Raw genomic sequence first — 22,211 nt, 5'->3', positions numbered from 1 at the left:
TGCCTCAGCCTCCCGAGTGCTGGGATTCCAGGCCTGTACCACCACACCCGGCTGTGCAGTAGAACTTAAATAAAGTGGAAAACCTGAAATGAACACTCAGCAGCACAATACACAGTGTGCACCTCAGGGCATAGCTAAGCTATCCAGGAAGTGGCAGGGCTGCTTCTGCACTGTTACGCATCACTTCCTGGGAGTCCTAGCTAATGGAATAGAATGAGAATAATAAAAAGGGAAGATATTGGGGAGGAAAAAACAAAGTTTTCATTATTTATATATAATGTGATTATATAACTAGAACGTTCAGGAGAGCTGACTTAAAATTTATTTTAAGTTACAAAAGTTTTAATTTACCCGGTGTGGTAGCACACATCTATAATCCCAGCCTGTAATCCCAGCACTTGGGAAGCTGAGGCAGGAGAATCGTTGCAAGTTCGAGACCAGCCTGGGGTACAAAGTGAGTTCAAGGCCAGTCTGAACTGCATAGGAGACCCTGTCTCAAAGATCAAAAAAAAGAAAGAAAGAAAGAAAGAAAGACAGGCAAAAAGTAAAATATATTTGTGTGAACACCCAAGATATTGAAAAGAATAACTGTACACAGGAAACATGAAAAGATGTTCATGGTATATAAAGTTTCTCTTTTTTTTAATAAAGTTTCAAAAATCAGGTTGCAAAGCAATATTGTAACATTTCCATTTTTTAAACTGTGTATGCAGTGAAAAAACTAGAAGGAAGAAGGATATGAAAAAGTTCATTTTATTTACCTGTAGAGAACGGGGTCATGGGAACTTCCACTTTATATGTTATACAGTTTAGTATCCTGAATTGTTCACAATTAGTGTATGTTTTCTTTGTATTTTTTTTTTTTTTTAAATAAAAAATCGACTTGGAAAATCAGCAGTGTGGCACACCAGGCAGGGAGAAAGCACCCGGTGAAGAGCACGGAACGGGAGAGTGAATGCGGGGGGAGGGGTGTGGTTCTGGGGGTGAATTAGCTGGAGGAGGAGATGTGAGTTCATCTTGGGTGAGGTCCCGTCTTGGAGAGGAATCAACGCTGCGTTCGATTCCCAGCGGAGATAGATGGATAGTAAGCACAGCTACAGTGAAAGTGTCCTGAGAAAATGCCATGTGAGTTGCGCCCTGAAGGTCAGTTAAGATACAGCCCAGAGACGGCAGAAGAGGAGGAGAAGGGTCAGCGTTCCAGGGATCACACATAGTTCCAAAAAGCAACGTACAAACACACACGCAGTTCTGTGAGCTCAGAGACAGTGCAGAGTAGACAGGTCGGAGTCAGATATTAATGTCTTTATAAGTCCCAGAGAAGAGCGCGTGCAGCTCCTAGACCATGACGACTTCCTGAACGAATTGCAGCCAAAGTGATTGTTACCAGGACTCCAAGTCACGTTCCTTCCGACCCCACTCCGCATCCAGTGAGTCACCCACCTTCCCCGAGCAGAGTGAGTAAGAAGGGAAGGACAGGGCTTTTCCAATGGGAAAGGACCACAGAAAGGACCCTGTGACCACTTAAAGCCAGAGTTCAGGCACGCAGGGCAGGGAAGCACTTGGGGGAGTTATGTATTCAGATGCTCCTCACCAGTCCTGACAAACACGTTGTAGGCTGAGAATATTGTAGGTGGAAACGCGTCTCACACACCTAAGTTGCTGGACATCCTTAGCAACACAGCACGCTGCAGAGTAGCGCTGGCTAACGGGGAGCTGTGGCTCTTTTGCCCTTTTGCCGCCACCCAGCACCGCTAGATAGTAGGGCGGTATGCAGATCGTGGCCTGGGAAGAGATCCAGATTCTAAGTACTGTCTCCTGGGAATGTAGATTGCTTTTACACCATTGCGAAGTTGAACAGTCGTGTCAAACTAGAAGTCAGCGACCATCTGTGACATCTAGTACATTTTCAAAGCATGCGACAATGCTGTATTTGTGCACGTGTGCATGTGTGCAAAAAAATGTGAAAACACAATCAGAGGAGCCCTTAGATTCGTAAGAGTTTTTATTTGGGAAGAAGGGAGGCAGCTGGATAGGGATAGGAGGACAGGTGACCTCAACTCTGTGCTTTTAAATTTTGTTGGGGGAAAGAAAAGATAGTAAGCAACATACTGCAGAATGTTAACGTTCAAGTCTGTAATTTCAGATTCAGCGAGGCTCTGGCCGAGATTGGCAGCTGTGCATCAGTATGTGATCAAATCGCTTTGGTTGTTTGTTTGTTTGGAGCAAGAGTCTGATCAAGTCACTAAGTTCCCCAAGCTGAGCTCAAACTTGTGATCTTCCCGCCACCCAGAGTGCTGGGATTGCAAGCCCACGCCACCGTGCCACGCTTAGCCTTTTTTCTAAGAGCTAAATCTGGGTACCAGCAGCCATGTATAACAACCTGGTTGCTTTACATTACCTTCTAGCAGTTGCAGGGGGCTTTCTACACAGCTGTCCCTGGCCTTGCGTTTCCCTTGGCTGAGCAAGGGCGATACTCTCTCCACACACAGACGAGGGAAATGAGTCCACTGTGAGTGTTCTCAGGCTTTCTGGGACACCATGAAGGTGCCTAATTCATCCACTCACAGCTCCTTATTCAGCACTGAGATGCTCAGTTACGTTCCAGTGAGTTTTTAAATGCGCTCCCTATGTTCTGACGTGTATATACCCAAACAGCCTAGATTTCAAACATGAGCCATCTCAGTACATACCTTCTTTGGACAGCCGCCCCCCCTCCCCATTGTGTAGCCTTTTTCTGTTGTTTGCTTTATAAAATTGCATGAATGTTCTGGTTGACTATAAATTGTTTCTACTTTTTAGGGACTGGCAGCAATTTCATGATGTAACTTCTAAAAATATTTAAAACAACTATAAAGTTTCTTTTGTAAAGTTTCTTTTGCCTCCAAAAAGCAACTCTTTGTTTAGCAAATACTCACACGAAGGAGATAGAATTGAGTCAGAGTAGTTTTTAAAGTCAAATGAACAGGAAACCCTCTGGAGCCCTACACATTTATCTTGTGCTCGTCCAAACTGACACATGGACTGGCTTCTCTGTCTTGATTTAATTTGGTGTCTTGAGCTCATGATCCACTGGCTCTCGGTTACCTTCAGCGTGCAGCTCTGGCCACGTTGAGCATCTGAAAGTTCAGCCCTTTCATCAGCAAAACTTTGAGCAAATCTCACATCTCTTCTAAATTAGAAATGTAACCTTGACTTCGGTCCCAGAGCTAATGCCGTGCAGAGAAAGAAAACACTGCGTAATGCTCAAGTAATGTGCAAACTGAAAAAAATAGGAATGAAAAATGCTATAATGTTTCTAAATTGGCTCTGTTCACAAATGAATCCATTAAGATTAACTTCACCCACAAATAACAGGAACCATGAGAAAAAAGTGATACAAAGGTAACAGCAGCTTTGTTTCCTGTCTCATATAAAAGAAGTTCAGTAGGCCTACCATGGTGGTGCACTCACACCTGTAATCCCAGCACTCAGGAGGCTGAGGCAGGAAGATCATTGCAAGTTTGAGACCAGCCTGGGCTACAAAGTGAGCTCAAGGCCAGCCTGACTGCATAGCCAGACCTTGTCTCAAAAAAAAAAAAAAAAAATAGTTCAAGGTAGGCAGACTGAGCTGGTGTATCAGCTCCTCTGTCAGTAGGCTTTTTGCTGCCTAATGATCCCAAATGCTTGCAGCAGTCCTAGCTATCTCAGCTATATCCCAATCAGCTGGAAAGAGGAAGGCCCCTTTTTAGGAACCTTCCCAGATCAAGTACAACACTTCTATTTACTTCTCACTAATAACCATGGTCACATAGCTACACCTAGCTGTCTGTAAGAGAAGATAAGACATTAAATCATTCAATGTAGTCTCCCTCAAATAGGACCCAGAATTGTGTTCATGCACAGGTCATCTTTGTCACCATCTCCACTTCCTTTGAACAGTCCCTGTCAGGTGTTCAGCAGGTTCATAGGGGAGTAGACGTCTGACTCCTTTACCCATGTGACCAGTTATCTGCCTCATCAACCATGACAAGCACCCTCCTACTCCCATGTACCTCAGAGATGGCTTTTGGAAAGGTGTAGAACACATGCAGAAGTTACAGACCGTGACTCAAGGTGGGATACTATATGATAAAGTAGTATTTTTAACAGTGTTAATGACACGGACACATGCTCCATGTCCAGTTAATTGCAAAGATCAAGGTACAAAATGTCTTTCCTGGCTGGCATCCATTACATTAAAGATGAAGTATCAGTAGAGATGGCTTTGCTGGGGACGGCCCCAAACTGCCCTTCGGGAAACCTTTAGAAATTTTCCAAGCCCAATAGCCATTACGAAACTCTGTTTGAAATGTTGAAATGTGTACCCTTTGGCGGAATAATAGACACAATAATAAAATCTTCATGCACCCTTACTATTTTCCTATGCAGTACCACCAGACATGCTTTTTTTATCAGCTGTGTCACCCAATCAAACTCACCTCTCCTATAGAAAGACGGAAGACACCAGGAATGCGAGTATATTTACTCTGTTTTTAAATTCAAATAATCAGTTTCTCTTGCTGAATTGCACTAATGGTCTCTAAAAAAGTTATTGCCATTTTTTTTTAATACTTTTCTCTCCTGAGAAGCTAAAGATGAAGTCTTTTTACCACTTAACATTTATACCATTCTCCTCCTGGGGTATGTTTTCATAAGTGGCTCGGGAAAAAGTGCTCTGTGTCATCTTGTATTGTCTAAGATTAAGGCAGGTTGGTAACCAAGCCCAGTTCAAGCTTTCTAGTGTCTCTGCTCCCTAGGAGCAAAAGACAGCCGCTCTACCCCTGCGGTCCTCCAGAACCTAAGCCTGCAGCCACTGCTCAGAACCGAGCGGTTCAAGCCCTGGTCAGCCTGGCATTGTACAAATGCTGTGTTCCTTTCAAGAAGATGGGAACTATTTGGGTAATGGACTCAAATTTAATTCAGTTGAGTTTTAAAAATGCAGTTAGGAGGTAAAAATAATGTGTAATTTAATTTTTGTCTGTGCATTTTTTTTCTCCAAGATTACTTCGGTCAAAATCATTTTACAAAACAAGATGATTAATGATGGTTTCAAATAAAGTGAACCGGTATCTGTATCCAATTATCTGTCTGGAAGCAGGAGATTCTGGGTCTCGACACCCAAACACATCGAAGTGGCATTATCGCTCTTTTCAAAGTGTTTCTTCCCAGGCCTCCAAACTTGTGTCCTCTTGTACCTGATTCTCTGTATACTTGGCTCATGTTCTGTTTCCCTCCCCTGGATACATCCCCAGTAAGTCTGCATGCCCAGGTCTCCCCTAATCTGTAAAAACATGGCCATCCCCTAATGGGAGGAGGGAGGAGAGGTATATGCCAGTGTTAATACTGGAGTTGACTGGTTTCTCTTCCCGTACACCTCCACAGTATGTGTCCAGGTGATTCTTTGTACTCGATGGAAAGCTAACCATAATACACTTAATCAAGCCGAAGAGGATTTCAGATTAGACAAACCCTAAAGAGCAGAAAAGATTTAGTTTCTAGTAGACATTCATAGCCTTAAAATGACTTAGATCTTCAAAGTTAATATGTTCTAAATCAAGTTCAGTTTTTTTTTTTTAGGCTGTAGTAATAATCCCAAGCTTGCCTTGTGGTTAATTTAGTGATTCATTGTGGTTTTCCTAGTCTCCTTCTAGCCACTGAAAACGTAATTAAAGTCCTCAAAGGCTAGCCCACCTTGAGCTGGAGTTCAGAATTCCTGTGCTTCTGTGACTTTGAACCCCAGCCTTCCTGAGTTTATCTACAGACAGCTGCAGCTGAATGGACATGTTTACATAGGCCAGAGAAGGACAGTGCGAAGAATGGTTTCCATTTCCTTTAGCATTGTTCAGGAATTATAGCCCAGAGCCCTTCAGAATGAGTCCTAGCCCTCCTGTACCTTGCTCCTTCCGGTAGGAGGTTTTACTTTTCTTTCTGGTTTGCTGTGAGAAAGCAGTGTTGGCTGAATGAAAGCTACAGTTTTATCTCCCTCTCTGCTTGCAAGAAATCTTTTTGAGGATTAAGTTGGCCACATCTGCCCCGTGCAGATTTATTTCTTATCTCAACCCATTCTGAGCTGAGCTGGTTGGAACTAGTTCTTCTGCGAGATGTCTAACAGTCCATAAATTAGAGTTCATGTCCACAAGTAATAGAAAACTTAGTATGTTGTAGAACTTGATATATATACATTTGTTGCATGTAGCATAGGGAGAAAAAATTACCATTAGAAAGTGGCTAGGAAAACTGTCAGTTCTCATTTCTTTTGTCTTCAGAATATTCATGGAATAAAGGACCCCTTCCTGACATAACAAGGCGGAAATTCAATTTGCAATTCTGGTGACAACATGTGGGCATTTCAGGTAGCCAGAAACTCATGGAAAAATTATCTCAGTGGAACTGAGTCCAAGGAGGGTTCTTCACCAGTGGAAAAGCAAAAAATGAGAATTTCAGAACAAAAGTGATTGTTGCATTTTTTTCCCCCAGCACATGCATATGCTGGTAATGCTAGAAGGTTGGAGTCACTTGTTTTTCCACCCAGTCGTGGGAGCTGGTGCCTGGTGGGGAGGAAAGCCCTGGGATCTGACAGAGCAGTTGTGAGCTGGTGGGTAGATATCTGTCAGCCCCAGGAGGTCCTTTAGAGTTCAGGAGGCCGCCTAGTAGTGAGTATTGTCTCCCTGCGTGGCCTCTTTCTGCCTGGGCTTGGGGGCCAAGTCCAGGTGGACCTAGTGCCAGGCATTCGGCCCTCTGGGGGCTTTCTTTGTTCATCACAGTCCTCCCTGCAGCTGCCCTGGCCTCATCACCATTGACATAGAACCCAGAGCAGAGAGGCAGAGAGGAGGTGATTAGTAGTCCTTGAGCAACTTGTAAGAGAGAGCTGGGTGGAACCTCTGGATTCAGTAAAGGAAGAAGAAAAGAATGTCATAAAGGAGAAAACTCCGGATTGCATACTTCCGTACTCAGGGCAGAGTAATACAGCAACTAGAAAACAAGTCTGGAGACACCCTTGGTTCAGGAGAATAACGTAGAAGTACTTTTTTAGGCTTTCGGCCTATCAGGGAGCAAGGTGTTGAGAACTGGAAGCGAAGCTAACGGAGCAGTTCTGCTAGAGATGTGCTGCGTGATTGGCTGATGGGTTGACAAGGCGGTATGGAGTAGAGACATAGACGGAGACGGGTCACACGGGGCCTCGGCGCCAGCCCAGCATAATAACTGTGTGATTGTGGGGATAATTTTTTAACTTTACATACCTTAGCTTAAGCTGTAGGCAGAGGAAGAATTTGCCTCCCGAGTACGGAAGGGTGAAATGAGAGTGTGCCCCGTGCATTGCCTACCACATAGAAAATGCTTAGTAAATACCATCTACCCTTCCCCCTGTGCCTCAGTTTCTTAGAGTAGCCTTCCCCCCATCATATAAATGTTTAAGACTGACAGCAGCCGTTGCCTGTGCTGTTCTTCACTGAAGGTTTTCTCCCAATCCCCACTTCTTCTTCTGGGGTTAAGTCACTGCTTTTCATTGCCAGAAACTGCCAAGTAGTACTGGAGCCGCTGCTGACATGGCCCATCAAAACTGCTGAGCAGAATTTTTACTGGGCTAATTCATATTTCAGAATCTCGTTGTATATGGAGTTCACGGTTTAACATAATAAGCTCGTGCCGTCTGTTAGTCTGGCATCTCATGCATTCGTGATAAGAGTGTGTAGGAAGCTTGACACAGCCGGCTGCCTTGGCTTTGGCTCCGATCACTTGTCTTTTGGAAGAAGAGGGTGGGAACTTGGCTGTCCTGTGCATGAGAGGATGTTTAGCAGCATCCCTACTAGATGCCAGTGGCAGCATCCCTACTAGATGCCAGTGACATTGCCAAATATCTGGGACAGTGGTAGGGCTAAAATGACCTGTGGGCAAGAACAACTGAACCACCATCACTGCTTGCTGTCCCATAGAAACGAGTTCACCAAAGACACTAAAGAGAACGTCCAGGAGTAAACATGAAACAGAATTCAATTCAGATTTACCTGCATACAGGTAATTGAATAAAAATTGTAAAAAGTACCAAACGGGATTATTCACAGTACCCAAGGAAAGAAAAAATAAAAAAGGAAAGGTAACAGCCATGTTGCTTTTTCATTAGGTAATTAAACTTTGTGACCTTCGATGGGTTGAAAATGTCTTGGTGGCTTGGTTCCTTGCTAATGAAGACGCAGGCACACAGATGATCACTCCCGTGCTGGGCGGGGGCTTAGAGGTTCAGTAACCGTCAGATGAGAAGACGTGAAGGTCGCGTCTCTGAACTCCATGATGCATGTGTTTTAATGAAGGGTGCTTCTCAGTAGAATGGCAGGGGGCAGCGTGTGTCATACAGTAGAGCCCTCTGCCCCCAGCAGCAGAGGGCCCTAGACACCACCATGGGCTCCAGGTCCCTTTTCAGGAAGGTGACTTGTCTGGGGCTTTGGAGCCAGAAGCGGGTTGTGGCACACTGTCCCTGAAGTTGCCCTCATAGTTCTAGAATTTTATGAACTCGAGTTGTAAAGGGTATCTCTATGAAGGAATGATATTCCTACTTTCCTTTTTTTTAAGTTTGCACATGGTGACAACTATAAAGCCTGAGTACTAATTGTCGCTGACCTGCTTATACGTGCACAGTGGATCAAGGAGGTGGTGGAATAATTTAACATTTGTAAACCAACTCTCTCCCATGTTAAAGAATTTCATAGATACCAAGTGTGCCTGGCAGTAGTGTTTCTGTGGTGTAACTTGTTATGGTTGTCACTGTCCTTGTTTCTGTTTAATTCCTACACAGAAGTCTGGGTGCCCTGGTGGCTCATCAGGGCCAGTCAGCTGCCTGCTTCTCACGGTCCTTCTGTACCCAGGGTTCTATTTCCTGTGCAAGTTGCTAACAGGATTTGTTCACGTGGAGGGTCGTTTCCCAGCTCAGACCCCCTGACCCTTCTTTTCTGGGCTGATTATGGGTTTTGAAGTGTGAATCAGCCGTGCCACAGATTCACTGTCTAATGACTTCTGTGCTTTCACAATAAGCATCGGTCAGCACTTCCTGCTTTCATTCATGTTGTGAGTTGAATGGCTGTAACAGAAAGAATAGAGAGTGCCAAGGCAAATAATTGTTGTGGCTTGTGCAAACATTTTATTGCAAGTCTTATTAAATATGCAGCTTTCAGGAGCCTACATCACATGCTTTTCAGGAAAGCTAAATCATAAGGACACGGACTTGCCGCCTGATTCAAGAACAAGTCAGTGTGAAATTCGACATGGCATAATTGGTTAGCCTGTATCTCTTAACATTTATTCAGAGCAGCAAATCTGGTAAGAAGACCGGTCGTTTATTTCACAAGAAGGGCTGAACTTAAAGAGATTTTATGTGTTGGCAAGGGAAACTGGTAGGAAATGGAGCCTGGCAGTGAGAGTGTCCGGTGTCCACCTCCCACGGAGGGTCCTCATCCAGCACCCCGGGTTACTCAGGAATGACCCACAGGACTGCTCCCCGTCTGTGTGCAGTTCATCGCAATCGGCGAGGCCTTGTTAAAGTGGTTCTTTCTTTTATAAGTACAGACTGCACGTCAACCTCCCTTCTCCAGCATGTTGTCTTTGGCGGCCTGATATTTAAAAACAAGATAAAAGTGATTACATGCACTGTTTCAGAGCAGCTTTCCAAGTATGAGGACTTGGCACTTCCTTCTGTTTTCCGCACGTTCTCTGCCCCCGTATTTCCTTTGCATTTGGCATATAGAATCCCTGGACCTTATAACCACATCCTGTTTCCTTCCCTTAACTGAAGTTTTTACCATGACCACTTCTTTGTTGTTTGTTTATCTCTTAAAATAGTAAATGAACCTTAGCTAGCCTGTTTTGACACTTGAGATGCTTACATCATCAGATATGGCATTACATCTTTTATTAACATTATTTGAGTATTGTAATTTAAAAAGAAGAGTACGAGAGGACTAAAAATGTGTTTTTAATTCTATTTAATTTTATTTTGTGTGTCTGTCTCTATTGAATTATTAGCCTTTATTTTATGTTGTCATTGGCTCCCAAGTCCTGCCCGGGACTGGGTTAGGTACTGGAGGGACAGAGGTAAACCAGGGGTGCTTCCTGCCCTTCCGGTCTAAGCGGGATGCTGTGTGCATGGAGAGAGGTGGCCTGGGGACCGAGCCAAGCTGGGGCTGGGAGGGCGGGAAGATGGGCAGGATAGGAGATGTAGGAGAGATGCAGGGGCAGAGGGTAGGAAGGGGAGGAGGAGGACAAGGGACATAAGGGACAGGAAGGGTAGCTAGCTCTGCCTGAGGTATCAGGACTGCTTCCAGGAAATGGGACTCAAACCTGAGGTCTGAACAGTGGGTTAGAAAAGCAGAGGAGAGGAGAACGTTGCCAGTGGGAGAGGAAAGTGGAGGTGATAAGTAGCACAGTGTGTGCGGGTCTTAAAGGACGAACTGGGGGCACAGGGTGTTGTAGGAGACGAAGGTAGAGTTGTGCTCTTGAGGTTTACAGGGTGTGGCTGCGTTTTCTGTAAAGACACTTGGATTTTTCCCTCCAGGCAGTAGGAAGCCTGCGGAGATTGGAGAACACCCTGACCACGTGTGAGGGAGGTCAGGAAGAAATGAATGGGGTTTCTCAAGAGAATTTGAGCCTTCAGCTCTTCAAGGGGATGAAAGGACTACAAATGAAACGTGTTCATATATGTTTGTGACCCAGGGTTTTAGATCTCGCTATTTTACCACTCTTTTTTATGTGGCTTGGAAATATTTGTACCTTCACCCAGTGCCTTGGACATACCTTGCTAGTAACCTCGCTGATGCGGTCCCTGTCCTCTTGGGGCTTACAGTCCAATGAGAGCTGCTCCTGTAAACCCTCATCCCACTGGAAAGGCCCCAGGAAGCTCTCTGAGTAAATGGGGACAACTCTACCTTCAGCTATAGGACAACATTATTAAATAGTTTTTCAAAATACTCCAGCACTGAAAAAAATGCATAAAGCTTTGGCTCCTTGAAGCCTGTTCCTTAGTACCGATCGGAGACCCCCTGGTGGAAATAACAGCTTCCCAGTCCTGACAGATCCTTCTGCTTCTTCCTGACAAGTCGCTTTCTGCTCTTGCTCTAAGCTTTACCTGTGAATCTCTTCTTTCCTCTCGCCCGCTCTGCCCCTTACCACTGCGTTCCCAGCTCCCACTTCCTTGCTTCTGTGCTTCCAAACATCTTGTCTGTCCACAGAGCCTTGGTACTGTCCCCACATCCCAGGCAGACCCCCGCCCTCCTTCTCGGCCCTGCAGTGCTGTCTTGTTGAATAGAGATGGTCTTTCCCCTTCTTCCCAGGACTTCTTGACTGGGCTCTTGGACTGAGAAAAGTGCCTGAACATCGCAGAATTCGACAGATGCTTAAGAATTAAATCTGATTTCTTGCAAGTGGGAGAATTGTACTCTAGGTACTGGTGACACCAGCCGTCTCTGTGAGGGTCCCTGGGCACCAGCAGTCAGCGATGTGGTCCTTGGCTGTTTATCTCATTTCATCTTTGCAGTGAGTCACCAGCGGGGGCCGACTCAGGATCACATCTGCAAAACAACCTACAAGGGCATCTTGTGCAACCCCACCCCCATCCTGCCAAGGTCACCCAGAACCCTCTCCCTGTGCTGGGAGCCCACTCTATGCTGACCTTTGGCAAAGCCACCTGACTGCTTCCTCTTCCAGTGTCCATGGTGGCACGAATGTGAGAAAGTTCACGCGCACTCTTCCAGGGTGCCACTAAAGTACTCAGCGTTACTTCTGTGGGTCTGACCACTGTTAAGAGTCATGAGAACTGTCCCAAGGGGACAACTCTACTGTACCAGTCATGAGAACTGCCACCTAAAAAGAAGCACCTTTTCCTTCTTCATATTGTTCTGCTATAAGTTTCTTCAAGGAAACTGTAACCCGGGATAAAATGGCTTTAAAGCTACATTCATTCCAAACTGAATATGTTTTAAAGAAATATCTTATAATTTGTCAAAAGATATCAGTGGACGTAAGAGTGTTTTATATCCTGGCATCATAAACTCATCCTCAAGAATTTATTCCAGGAATTTACTTTGAAGATTAAAGCTCATATGCGCAGATATTTTCAATTGTGCGTTGTTTATACTGGAAACAACCCAAACATTCAGTAACGGAGGAACGATTTTGTAAATCTTGCTAAAGTAACTTAACGAAATCATAAGCCGCCACTTATAACCATAAACTCTGAAAATTTGTAGTATAACTGACAAAATGATAATTTTAAAGTAATGGAACAAACTACAAAATCCTCTGTTCTATGAAAATTATGTAGACACGTGAAGTACCACAAGGAAACAATAAAGAATCAGATGTATCTAGAGTTTGAAATTATATGTGAAATGCTATTTTTCCTTTAGTTCTTCTTAAAACTTACATTCATAAATGCTAGGGATAAATATCTTCTTCGTTCACATTTTAAATGGTTTGATTAATACTATAATAAATACTTTTACTGCCAATTCCTATCTGTGCCATAAATTAGGCCTTGCTTGGACTGTCAGTATCCTCTTCCATAAATATTTATGTTTCACTACATCAATAATATTCCTTTCCTAGAGTATTGTTTCCCAAATTGTTATGGACATTCGTCTCACCTAGGAGTCTTATTAAAATGCTGGTTGGGACTTAGTTGGTCTCATGGAGACCCCAGATTCTGTGTTCCTGGGAAGCTTCTGCCCCTGGTCCATGGTCACACACTGAGAGGCAAGGCCCTAGTGCTCTCCTTTGGGTGGAGAAGAGGCTCCAGACACACGGGCTAGTACTGTCTGGGGAACCACTGGGTATTCTGTCTGCCTCGTCCACACGTGCCGCAGTAACATTTCAGTGACTGGGGGCGTGGGGTATCTAGAAGTGAGTGTCCTCAGGGATTCTGCATCCAGTCTCATGATCAACAGCCTGCAGCCACACAGCTAACTTGAACTTTTGTTAATCAACAGAAATGACCAGGTGGCCCTGAAATAAATGATTCTGAATCTATTATAAAGAGTTAGAAGGAATCCTACTTGTAATCACACTATCCTTGTCCTTTGGTACAGTTTGAAACCTGATTGCAAAGCTGAAAATCACATCTGTTAGCAAAGGTTTTGTTTTGAGTTACAGTCCTAGAGGAAACATCTTGGCTTTAACGATGCATCCCTTAGGCCTGGCCTTGTGAAGAAGGGTAGAGGGGTCAGGTAATGAAGTAGGGCGCTCTCTGTGGCAGTGGAAAAGTCTCAGTGCCTTTGTACTCCGGAGGTGGACTGGCTGTGTCACCAGAAGTGATGAGGAGCTTAAGCTGTCCCTAAGCTTGACTCATTACTACTAATCTTTACTAATAATTGCTCCAACCTGTGGTGGTTTTGTTTTTAGAAGGCAATAGTGTATTTTGAACTTACTTCCCTACAGTGACCGAAGCTGGTTTTGGGGCCGACATTGGAATGGAGAAATTCTTCAATATCAAGTGCCGAGCTTCCGGCCTGGTGCCGAATGTGGTGGTGCTGGTGGCTACTATCCGAGCTCTGAAGATGCACGGAGGTGGACCGAGTGTAAGTCCCATACTTACTTCTGAGTACCAAAAGAGATTAAAAAAACACTGTAGTATTTAAACCACTCATGCCTAAGAGCTTTGGTTTTCTGGACTGTCTTCTCTCTGGAATGTGTTTTCACAAATCGCCACCTTAGGGCACTTGGAGTGCCTGAGGAAAGCTGACACACCTGGCGTGGGACTTCTAAACCGCCTTCCCAAAGGAGCATCCTGTAGCCTTTTAGTCTTAAGATCCATTCCCGGTACTCAGGCCGACGTTCTGAAACCACACGGTAATGGGAAGAAGGAGGCTGTGGTTCCTGATCAAAGAACTTGAGGATCAGAGCGAGGCCTTCGGTGCTGGAGCTTTTCATTTTTGTGCAGATAGATTTTTTGGTTCACTGATGTTACAGCTCATCAGATTTCACCTGGAACCGTTCTTCTGTTTCTGTTTATTATGACTTCACCTCATGACTCTCACAGTGTTGGGTTGCCTCCGTGGGAGCTCTCCCTGGAAAACAGATTTAATGCAAAAATTTGGAAGACTTAATTCTCACCCATCTTAGTATGTGCAGAGTTTGTAGACAAAAAGTTGCGTGTGGAAGTTTGGTTTGGGTTTTTTGTTTGTTTTTTGTTTTCTTGTTTTAGGTAGGACTTCCCAAGTAGGGAAAAAAAGAAATCTTATATTGATTAATGACATTGAAATAAAGTAAGTTGGAGTTTCTTTATCATTGTAATGTTGATGTGTAAGATAAACTCCCAAACCCAGCTTCTCAACTGGCTCACTATGTGCACAAAAGTCATTTAATCCATGACTGCGCGTAGTGCAGACGGCAGACGGCCGCCTGGAACGTTGCAGGGTCCTCTGCTGGACCATCTTAGCAGGACTTCATCCTGAGAGAGGCAGGCTTTATTTTTATCCCATTTGACAGATGAGGAAGCGGAGGTCTGATGGGTTTAGGGAACGTAGGCAGCAGCACCAGGCCAGCAGACAGCCAGGTGTTAGAGTTAAACCCCTTCTCTGTCCACCATGCAGCACTGACTGTTAGTGGAAGGGGAAGTGGTCTGAATCCTAAACCACCGCTACTGCCGGACCCTCAGGCACTTCATTTCTGCCTAAAACTTTACCATCACGTATATTTATAATCTGTTTCATTTTTTAAAAGTCTCATCAGGAATTTACCAATTTTGTTAGTCTTTTAAGGAACCACCTTTTGGCTTGTAGATCCTTTCTACTTTTTGGCATTTGATTGTATGTTGTTCTTCCTGCTTAAGTTACTACACATTGTTAAAAATATTTTTCTGTCACAGAGGTAATTTCTCTTCGTAGGATTTTGAATATTTTTGAGGCTTTTTGACTGAGGAGAAAGTCATTGTTGTCTCTTGTAAATCAGAATGTTCTCTAGTGTGTTTCACAAAAACCAGCAACGAGCTGCCGGCAGAAGCAGTGGGGAATGGTGGATAGGTGCTCAACGGGGCTTTCAGAACTCCGCCAGATTCACACTCTGCCTCCCCTCTGCCTCTCAGAGAGGCAAATAGGGGCTTTGTTAGAGCGTTCAGAGTGCTCAGTTTCTTCACTTTTTGTTTTTTTTTTTTTTTTTTTTTTTTTGAGACAGGGTCTCGCTCTGCAGTTCAGGCTGGCCTTGAGCTCACTTTGTAGCCCAGGCTGGTCTAGAACTCACGGTGATCCTCCTGCCTCAGCCTCCCCAGTGTTGGGATTACAGGTGGGCACCACCGTACCCGGTCGTCTTCACCTTTAAACCACCATCCCAACCATGTAGGGTATCATGAAACACTAGGCCCCCCCAAAAAAAGTAATGGCCATTACTTTATGATGATTTAGAGTAACGGTGCACTCTGTATAAATCTGATATTAATAAACATTTTTAGTTTCATTTTTTGTTAGAATGGGCAACAGCATGAAGATTGTCAACACGGAGTCAGATTAGAATTACACTCAGAAAGCCTGACTTCGTTGGTCCGGGGAACCCAGGCAGGGGTGTATTTAAAGGCTTCTCACGAGACTTTATGTTTAAACCTGCAGCCAACGCTGCCGGCTGCCTTGTCTAAAGTAGGACCAGCTTCCTCCAAAGTGACCGTGGTTTGTGAACTTTATCTTTTAGAGTAAGAATTTTTATGAGATTATTCTTAATTTTTCCCTCTTTTTATTTCAGGTAACTGCTGGTGTCCCTCTAAAGAAAGAATACACAGAAGAGGTAAGAGGGCCTACTTAGATATTTCTGTGAAGAACCACTCAAATCCAGTTTATCAGTGGGTTCCAGTTGACAATCAGTGAATGTACCGTCCACCAGGGGACTTTAGAAATGCGTTGTTCAGGCCAGGTGTGGTGGCATATGCCAGTAATCTCAGCGCTCGGGGATGTAGAGGCAGAAAGACCTCAAGTTTAAGCCCAGCCTGAGTGAGACTGTAATGTTTCAAAATTAAAAATTATAAAGGCTCTGGGAATGCAGCTTAGCTCAGAGGCCCTGGGTTCAATCCCCTGTGTAACAAAAAAGCGTGTATAACAAAAAAGAAAAGTAAATGGACTTTTCTAAAAATCCAGAAGAAAATAGGTGGGTAAAATTGATAAAAAACCATTCAGTTAACTCTCAGATCTCAAGAGAAGATTGATGTAGGCAAATCGGCTATTCTTTACTCCCAGGACATACATCTGAGCCGTCACAAATGAAGTTCTCCAGGACAGAAATAAATGTGCAGCGTATACCCATATCTTTTGGTATGGAAAAAATTGGCTTTTGGAAGACTAGCAGTTAGTTTCGTGGTGCTCCTATAGACTAATTTTCTGGTAGCAATACCTCTTAGTTCCTACAGGTGGCGCCAGGGATTTAGGCCGGAAGTAGCTGGACAGGGCTCCTTGCCATTCTGGGGCCTGTGATATTTGTCCACCAGCCTGCATTGCAGGCACGTTATTCATGCCCTGTCAGCCAGTCCTCAGCAGATATTGCTGCCTGGCTCGAGACCCAAATATGTCATTGGACCCAGAATAATTCTAGAAATTACTGGGAAAATGCACCTCCACCTTCTGGCAACCATCTTTCTTCTAAGAAGCTTTTAAAAGCTTCTAGGACAATATAGCGAGGGACTTTGTAGGCACAGCCTGCTGGTGTGGCGAGGCCAGTTTAGCTCAGCAGGTGGGGTGGATGGTGCAACACGGTGCTCTGGTTTCCTTACAGAACGTCCAGCTGGTAGCCGATGGCTGCTGCAACCTGCAGAAGCAAATTCAGATCGCGCAGCTCTTCGGGGTGCCGGTGGTGGTGGCGCTGAATGTCTTCAAGTGAGTCAGTCCTACTGCTCGAAGGGTGGTCCCCTCTGAACCACGATTGTGTCTGAGGGTCTTTGGTCTTTGATTCACCTAAAAGTAGACAAATACTCAGCTCTTCCCATTTGTTTGGTCTCCTTTGGTTTCATTTTCACAAATGTGTTCCCAAGTGTTGTTAGCAGAATGAAATTTATATAGGGAATTACCACTTCCTGGGCTTTTCTTTCTAAATTCCACTGAGCGTTTCTGTCTGGAAGACTCTGAATGATCAAAGGGAGATGTTAGGGAATTTTCTTGATAAAAACCTTTAACAACTTAAAATATTTGAGTCGTGTTAGAGGGGATTTTTTCCCCCTATGCTTTTCTGTAAGTCTGATTTATTTAAACACGATGCGACCCCTTTTGATGTGTAAAATACACGCGGTGTTAGGGAGCAAGGTTCTGTGTAAACGGTTAGTCTTTCTGTGAAAACATCCCTAAGTGAACACAGATGCAAAACCACAAACATTTTCATCACCAGGACTGACACCCGTGCCGAGATTGACTTGGTGTGTGAGCTGGCGAAGCGTGCGGGTGCCTTTGACGCTGTCCCCTGCTATCACTGGTCGGTTGGTGGAAAAGGGTCGGTCGAGTTGGCTCGAGCTGTGAGAGAAGCTGCAAATAAAAGAAGCCATTTCCAGTTCCTGTATGATGTCCAGGTGAGGCGTGTCCGCGGCGGCTGTGTGCCTGGTGGCTCTCACTTCATGCATCAGGCCTTGCTAAGAGCCCTGCCCTGAAGGAAGCTGAAGATCAAAGACATTCAGTCCTCTTGTCTGCCGAGGTCCCTGTGCCCCGGAGACCCCAGCCCCAGCCCCAGAGCTCTGCTTCTGAATACCAGGCCCAGGGGAGGGGGCTCCTGGGAGGACAGGGGGCACTGCTGACGCCCGCGGGGACTGACTGCCCAGGAGCTGGCTGGGAGCAGTGTCACAGGGCCTGTGACGTCGGGGAGGAATTTGCCTTGTCCCTTTCTGCTGTGCCGCTTTCCGCCATTGCGGTTTCCTTGAGCTGTGTCTTGTGAATACGTATTTTTTTTCCATTGTGGTAAAATACACATACCATGAAATTTACCATCTTAACCATGTTTAAGTGCACAGCTCCATGGTATTAAGTATGTTCACAGTGAGGTGAAGCCAGTCTCCAGAACTCTTTTCATCTTGCAGACCAGAGGCTGTTGCTATTTAACACTAACTCCCCCTACCCTACCCAAGCCCCGCCGACCACCATTCTACTTTGCCTCTTCGGGTTTGATTTCTTTAGATAAGACCTGTAAGTGGGATCCTATAGTATTCGTTTTTTTGTGAGTAGCTTATTTCACTTAGTGTAATGTCCATGCATGTTTTAGCATGTGTCAAATTTCCTTCCTTTTTAAGGCTGAATATTATTCCCTCATGTATATCAATCACAGTTTGCTAACCCTTTCATCTGCTGATGGATACTTGGTTGTTTCCACCTCATGGCTATTGTAAATAATGCTGGGTCTTCATAGCATCTGTGCAAATATCTCTTCAAGAGAAGAGATATGAAATGAAAACACGAAATATCTTGGTTATATACCCAGAGGTAGGGTTGCTAGATTTTCTGACTTCTGACATCCAGATGATGAACCTTAAGCCAGAAGGTCATTTCCCAGGACTCTCTCTCAAGCAGTTTGTCTGGTGCCCACCTAACATTTCTGTCCTGGATTTTGTGGTCCCCTTCTGGCCAGTGGGTTTGTCCTTGGAGGCATCCATGACACTGGCGTGCTCAGCCTTGAGCTGACAGCTGCTGCTCCTCCTCCTCCTCCTCCTCCTCCTCCTCCTCCTGGTGCCGTGTTGGACACTCACATCTCATAGCTAGACGCTCTGCTCCTTTCCTGACTGACTACATGGACAGCAGAGTGGGCAGGAAGCAGAACGATAAGTGAGAGGGCCGTGAGACTGTACGAGCCCAGCATTCCGTCACCTCACAGGGGTGTTCCCTTTGCACCGTGGGGGCTGCTGGAGTGTGGCTTTTCAGGCCCCCTGCATGGGCACACGGCCAGTGTCCACCCCTTTAGTCCTGACGTGCCTGTGGGACAAGAACTGGCCATACCTCCCTGTCCTCCACACAGCTCCTGAAGCCCCAGAAGATGAAGTGGTGAGCAGCGTCCCACAGCCTGGAGGAGGCAGAGCTGGCAGGACAGCTGGAGGGGGTAAAGGGTCTTCTAGCCCTGCTCTTCAGCACCAGGGACCTTGCTCAGCGTGGGGAGGAGGGCAGTGACTGAGCGGCCCATCTGAGACGCAGGATGCTGGGGATGGGAGCAGCGCAGAATCCCTGCCAAGTGAGGGACTCAGTAATGGTCCGTGGAAGGAAGCACTGCAGGCCTGCCCCGAAAGGGTTGGTGAGGAAGGGTTTGTCGAATGGGCAGAGCGCTTGATGAAGGAAGGGCTTGCTGTGCTGGGTTCGGAGGCGGTCGTGATCCTCACTGGAGGAGGCCTGGGGTCAGCATAAAGAAAAGGCTTCTGACCGGAGGCCGAATGTTCCCTGGCGCCGCGTGTAGAACAGACGTGATGTGCAGTGGCCTGGCAGAGTGCTCAGAGCCCCTGGTGTGGGGCGGTGGGGTGATCCTGGCTCCCTGCACCGTGGTCCTGGCTTGCCACTGAGTCCGCAGTGCTAGCAGAGCCCCCACCATCCCGCACCAGCCACCACTGCCAGTGCCTGGGGCCGGCGCCATGCTCCTGGCCACCACCCACCCGTGGCCAAGGCAGCTTCCTGGTGAGTGACCCGGTACAGTGGCCCTCAGCAGGGTGAACATCCCAGCGAGAAGGTCAGTAACAGAGGAAAGGTTTCTGAGCCGAGCTGTCTCCCACACCCTAGCCCTAAGGAACCCCATTCCTTTCCACTGATCTCATATTTTTTCCTACGTGACCATTTCTGATTATTAATATTTATTGACAAATTATAATTACATATGTAGGGCACAAAGTGATGCTGTGATTGAATATAGTGTAAAGTGATTAAATGAAACTAAGCAGTCTATCACCTCGAACGTTTAACGTTTTGTGGTGATATTTGGGACGTACTCTTAATGATACTGAAATACAGTATTTGGTTATTAGCCGTACTCGGGAGATCCCTCCCCAAAACGCTCCTTCCTGCCATCGGAGGCCTTCATGCCCTCTACCACCTCTGCGTCCCCCTTCTTCCTGAGTGAAAGGAGATGTCCGCTCTCCTGGAAGAGGGAAGATAGTAACGTTGTCGGGGTCCAGGAGGTGCTGGTGGCCTCGGGGCCAGGACTCCCCTTCGCCAGCACCCCTCTCCCATTTCCGAGAACACCGAGTTTGAGCAGCAGAACTGTGCTAGGAGACCAGCACCTCTGCTGTTGCAGCAGCACAGCTCAGGCTGGTCTCGAACTCTCAACGATCCTCCCACCTCAGCCTCCGGAGTGCTGGGATTAAAGGCGTGCACCACCACACCCAGCTTCTGCTCCCATAAACGTCCTGACAGCCAAGTTCCTCGTCTGGCAAGATTTCAGTTACTGTGAGGCCATTCATGAGTCTTCTTGTCTTGAAACCCGAATTCAGGCCTACAGTCCATACTGGAGCTCACCCCACCCTCACCCCAGCCCTGGTTTCTTACCTTACTCAATGCTGACAGAACTTTAAGGGTTTAATTGTGGTTTCCCTGAAGCTCTCTTTTTTCTTTTTTTTTTTTTTTTTTCTACACAAATAACTCTTCTGTGCTGAGCAACTAAGAGATTGTGACAGAGGAAAAAAAAAGTTATAATCTCCTTGCTGCTCTGGCTTTTCTGTGCAAACTAGGTTTCTGTGTACCTTTTACCCTCTCTCTAGACTTTATGTCCCCAGTAATACACAGCCATCCCTCGGCATCGGGATTGGTTCGAGGACTACCACCTCTCATCCTAGAGTCCACAGGGGAAGTCCCCTGTATAAAACAGCAGACTGTCTGCATGTGACCTGTGTACCTTAAGTCCTCTCTAGATCACTTATGATGCTTAGTACAATGTATATGCTGTGTGGATAGGTATTATATTCCATCGCTTCTGGTATAATGACAGAAAGTTTGTACGTGTTCACTATGGTCACGGTACTTTTTCTCAAGTATTTTCAGTCCTTGGTTAGTTGAATGTGCACACGTGGAACTCGCAGATGCAGAAGGCCACCCGTTATCTAGTGCTGAGTTATGGCATCTTACTTCCTGCTCCATCTCCACCCTGGTCTGATGTCACAGGAGGAAGACACCACTGATCATTTAGGGGAATGTGAATGACTGCCAGAGCACAGGGCCTGATTGCTGTTGTGTGCAAAGCAGAAATTGTCCCTGAACCCCATGGAAGGAGGACAGGCAGGAAGAGGAGAGACTGCCGTCAGGATACTGAGAGGCAGAACACAGCAGCTTCACAAAGATGAGCCAGCATTTAAAGCAAGAAGTAGCTGGGTGTGGTGGTGCACGCTTGTAATCCCAACACTTGGGAGGCTGAGGCAGAGGATCTTCCTGAGTTCAAGATCAGCCTGGGCTACAAAGTGAGCTCAAGGTCAGCCTGAACTGCATAGCTAGACCCTTTCTCAAAAAGACCAATAAATAAATAAATACAGCAAGAAGTAAGCTGCCCTGAGGAGCTGTTAACTGTGACCCAGAGAGCTATCACTCTTCACAAAGGTCACTTCTAATTCAAGAGTACACAACTGCCACGTATAGAACTGGACGCAGCAGTTAACTAATACAGAATGGTATATAATCTGAAAATGTGGAGTAAGATGCAGCAGAAATTTATTGTGTGAAAGGTAACGTATTGACACTTCAGATACAGTGTGTCATGCTCTTGCAATCTTGTATGTAGCCCTTTAGAATAATCATTGTCCCCTTTAAGAAACTATTAAAACTCCCCCAGAAATCAGCTTCTTTTTGACGTTTCCTTTTCTAATTTTACAATTATATCTTTGTTGATAATTATATCTTTCCTGTTGATTTAATCCAGTGTCTCCATATCTGCAAGCAGAGTGGTAGATAGTATAGCTGAAAAAAAAACAATGTATTTACACTTTACCAGCCAAGAATCCCATACCGCACATTCTTTTGGGTGTGCCGCACTGAATCTGTCTGGGGTGTGGGTTCCATTCTGATGTACCTGGGAGAGCGCCTGGACTTGCCCCAGAGCAAATGGACAGTTGATGGGAGTAGTACTAGATTATAGTTGAAAGACTAAAGCTTGGAGTCACACAGCATTGAGTTCAAATCTTGACAAGGTTTCTACTCTGGATATAGGTCCAGGCAAGGTGAGTAACCTGTGTGAGGCCCAGTTTCCTTGCCTGCACAGTAGTGTCCCCAGGTGAAATTCCATGTCATGGTAAGCTGGGC

At 45.6% G+C, this 22,211-nt stretch overlaps 1 protein-coding gene across 1 annotated transcript in view; it reads left to right on the top strand.

Annotated features, from left to right (window-relative positions):
• Nucleotides 1-22,211, top strand: part of Mthfd1l (methylenetetrahydrofolate dehydrogenase (NADP+ dependent) 1-like) — a gene marked incomplete in the record, with an annotated part of 189,260 nt that overhangs the window by 97,735 nt on the left and 69,314 nt on the right. The window contains 4 exon segments of the mRNA XM_013517397.1: nucleotides 13,438-13,577; nucleotides 15,730-15,771; nucleotides 16,750-16,850; nucleotides 17,356-17,533. Coding sequence (XP_013372851.1) covers nucleotides 13,438-13,577; nucleotides 15,730-15,771; nucleotides 16,750-16,850; nucleotides 17,356-17,533 — 461 coding nt within the window.

The sequence above is a fragment of the Chinchilla lanigera genome, unplaced genomic scaffold (genome assembly GCF_000276665.1).
Source record: "Chinchilla lanigera isolate Chin_1 unplaced genomic scaffold, ChiLan1.0 scaffold00038, whole genome shotgun sequence".
Lineage (NCBI taxonomy): Eukaryota > Metazoa > Chordata > Mammalia > Rodentia > Chinchillidae > Chinchilla > Chinchilla lanigera.
The sequence above is the reverse complement of the archived record's forward strand: the minus strand, read 5'-3'. Positions and strand labels throughout refer to the sequence as shown.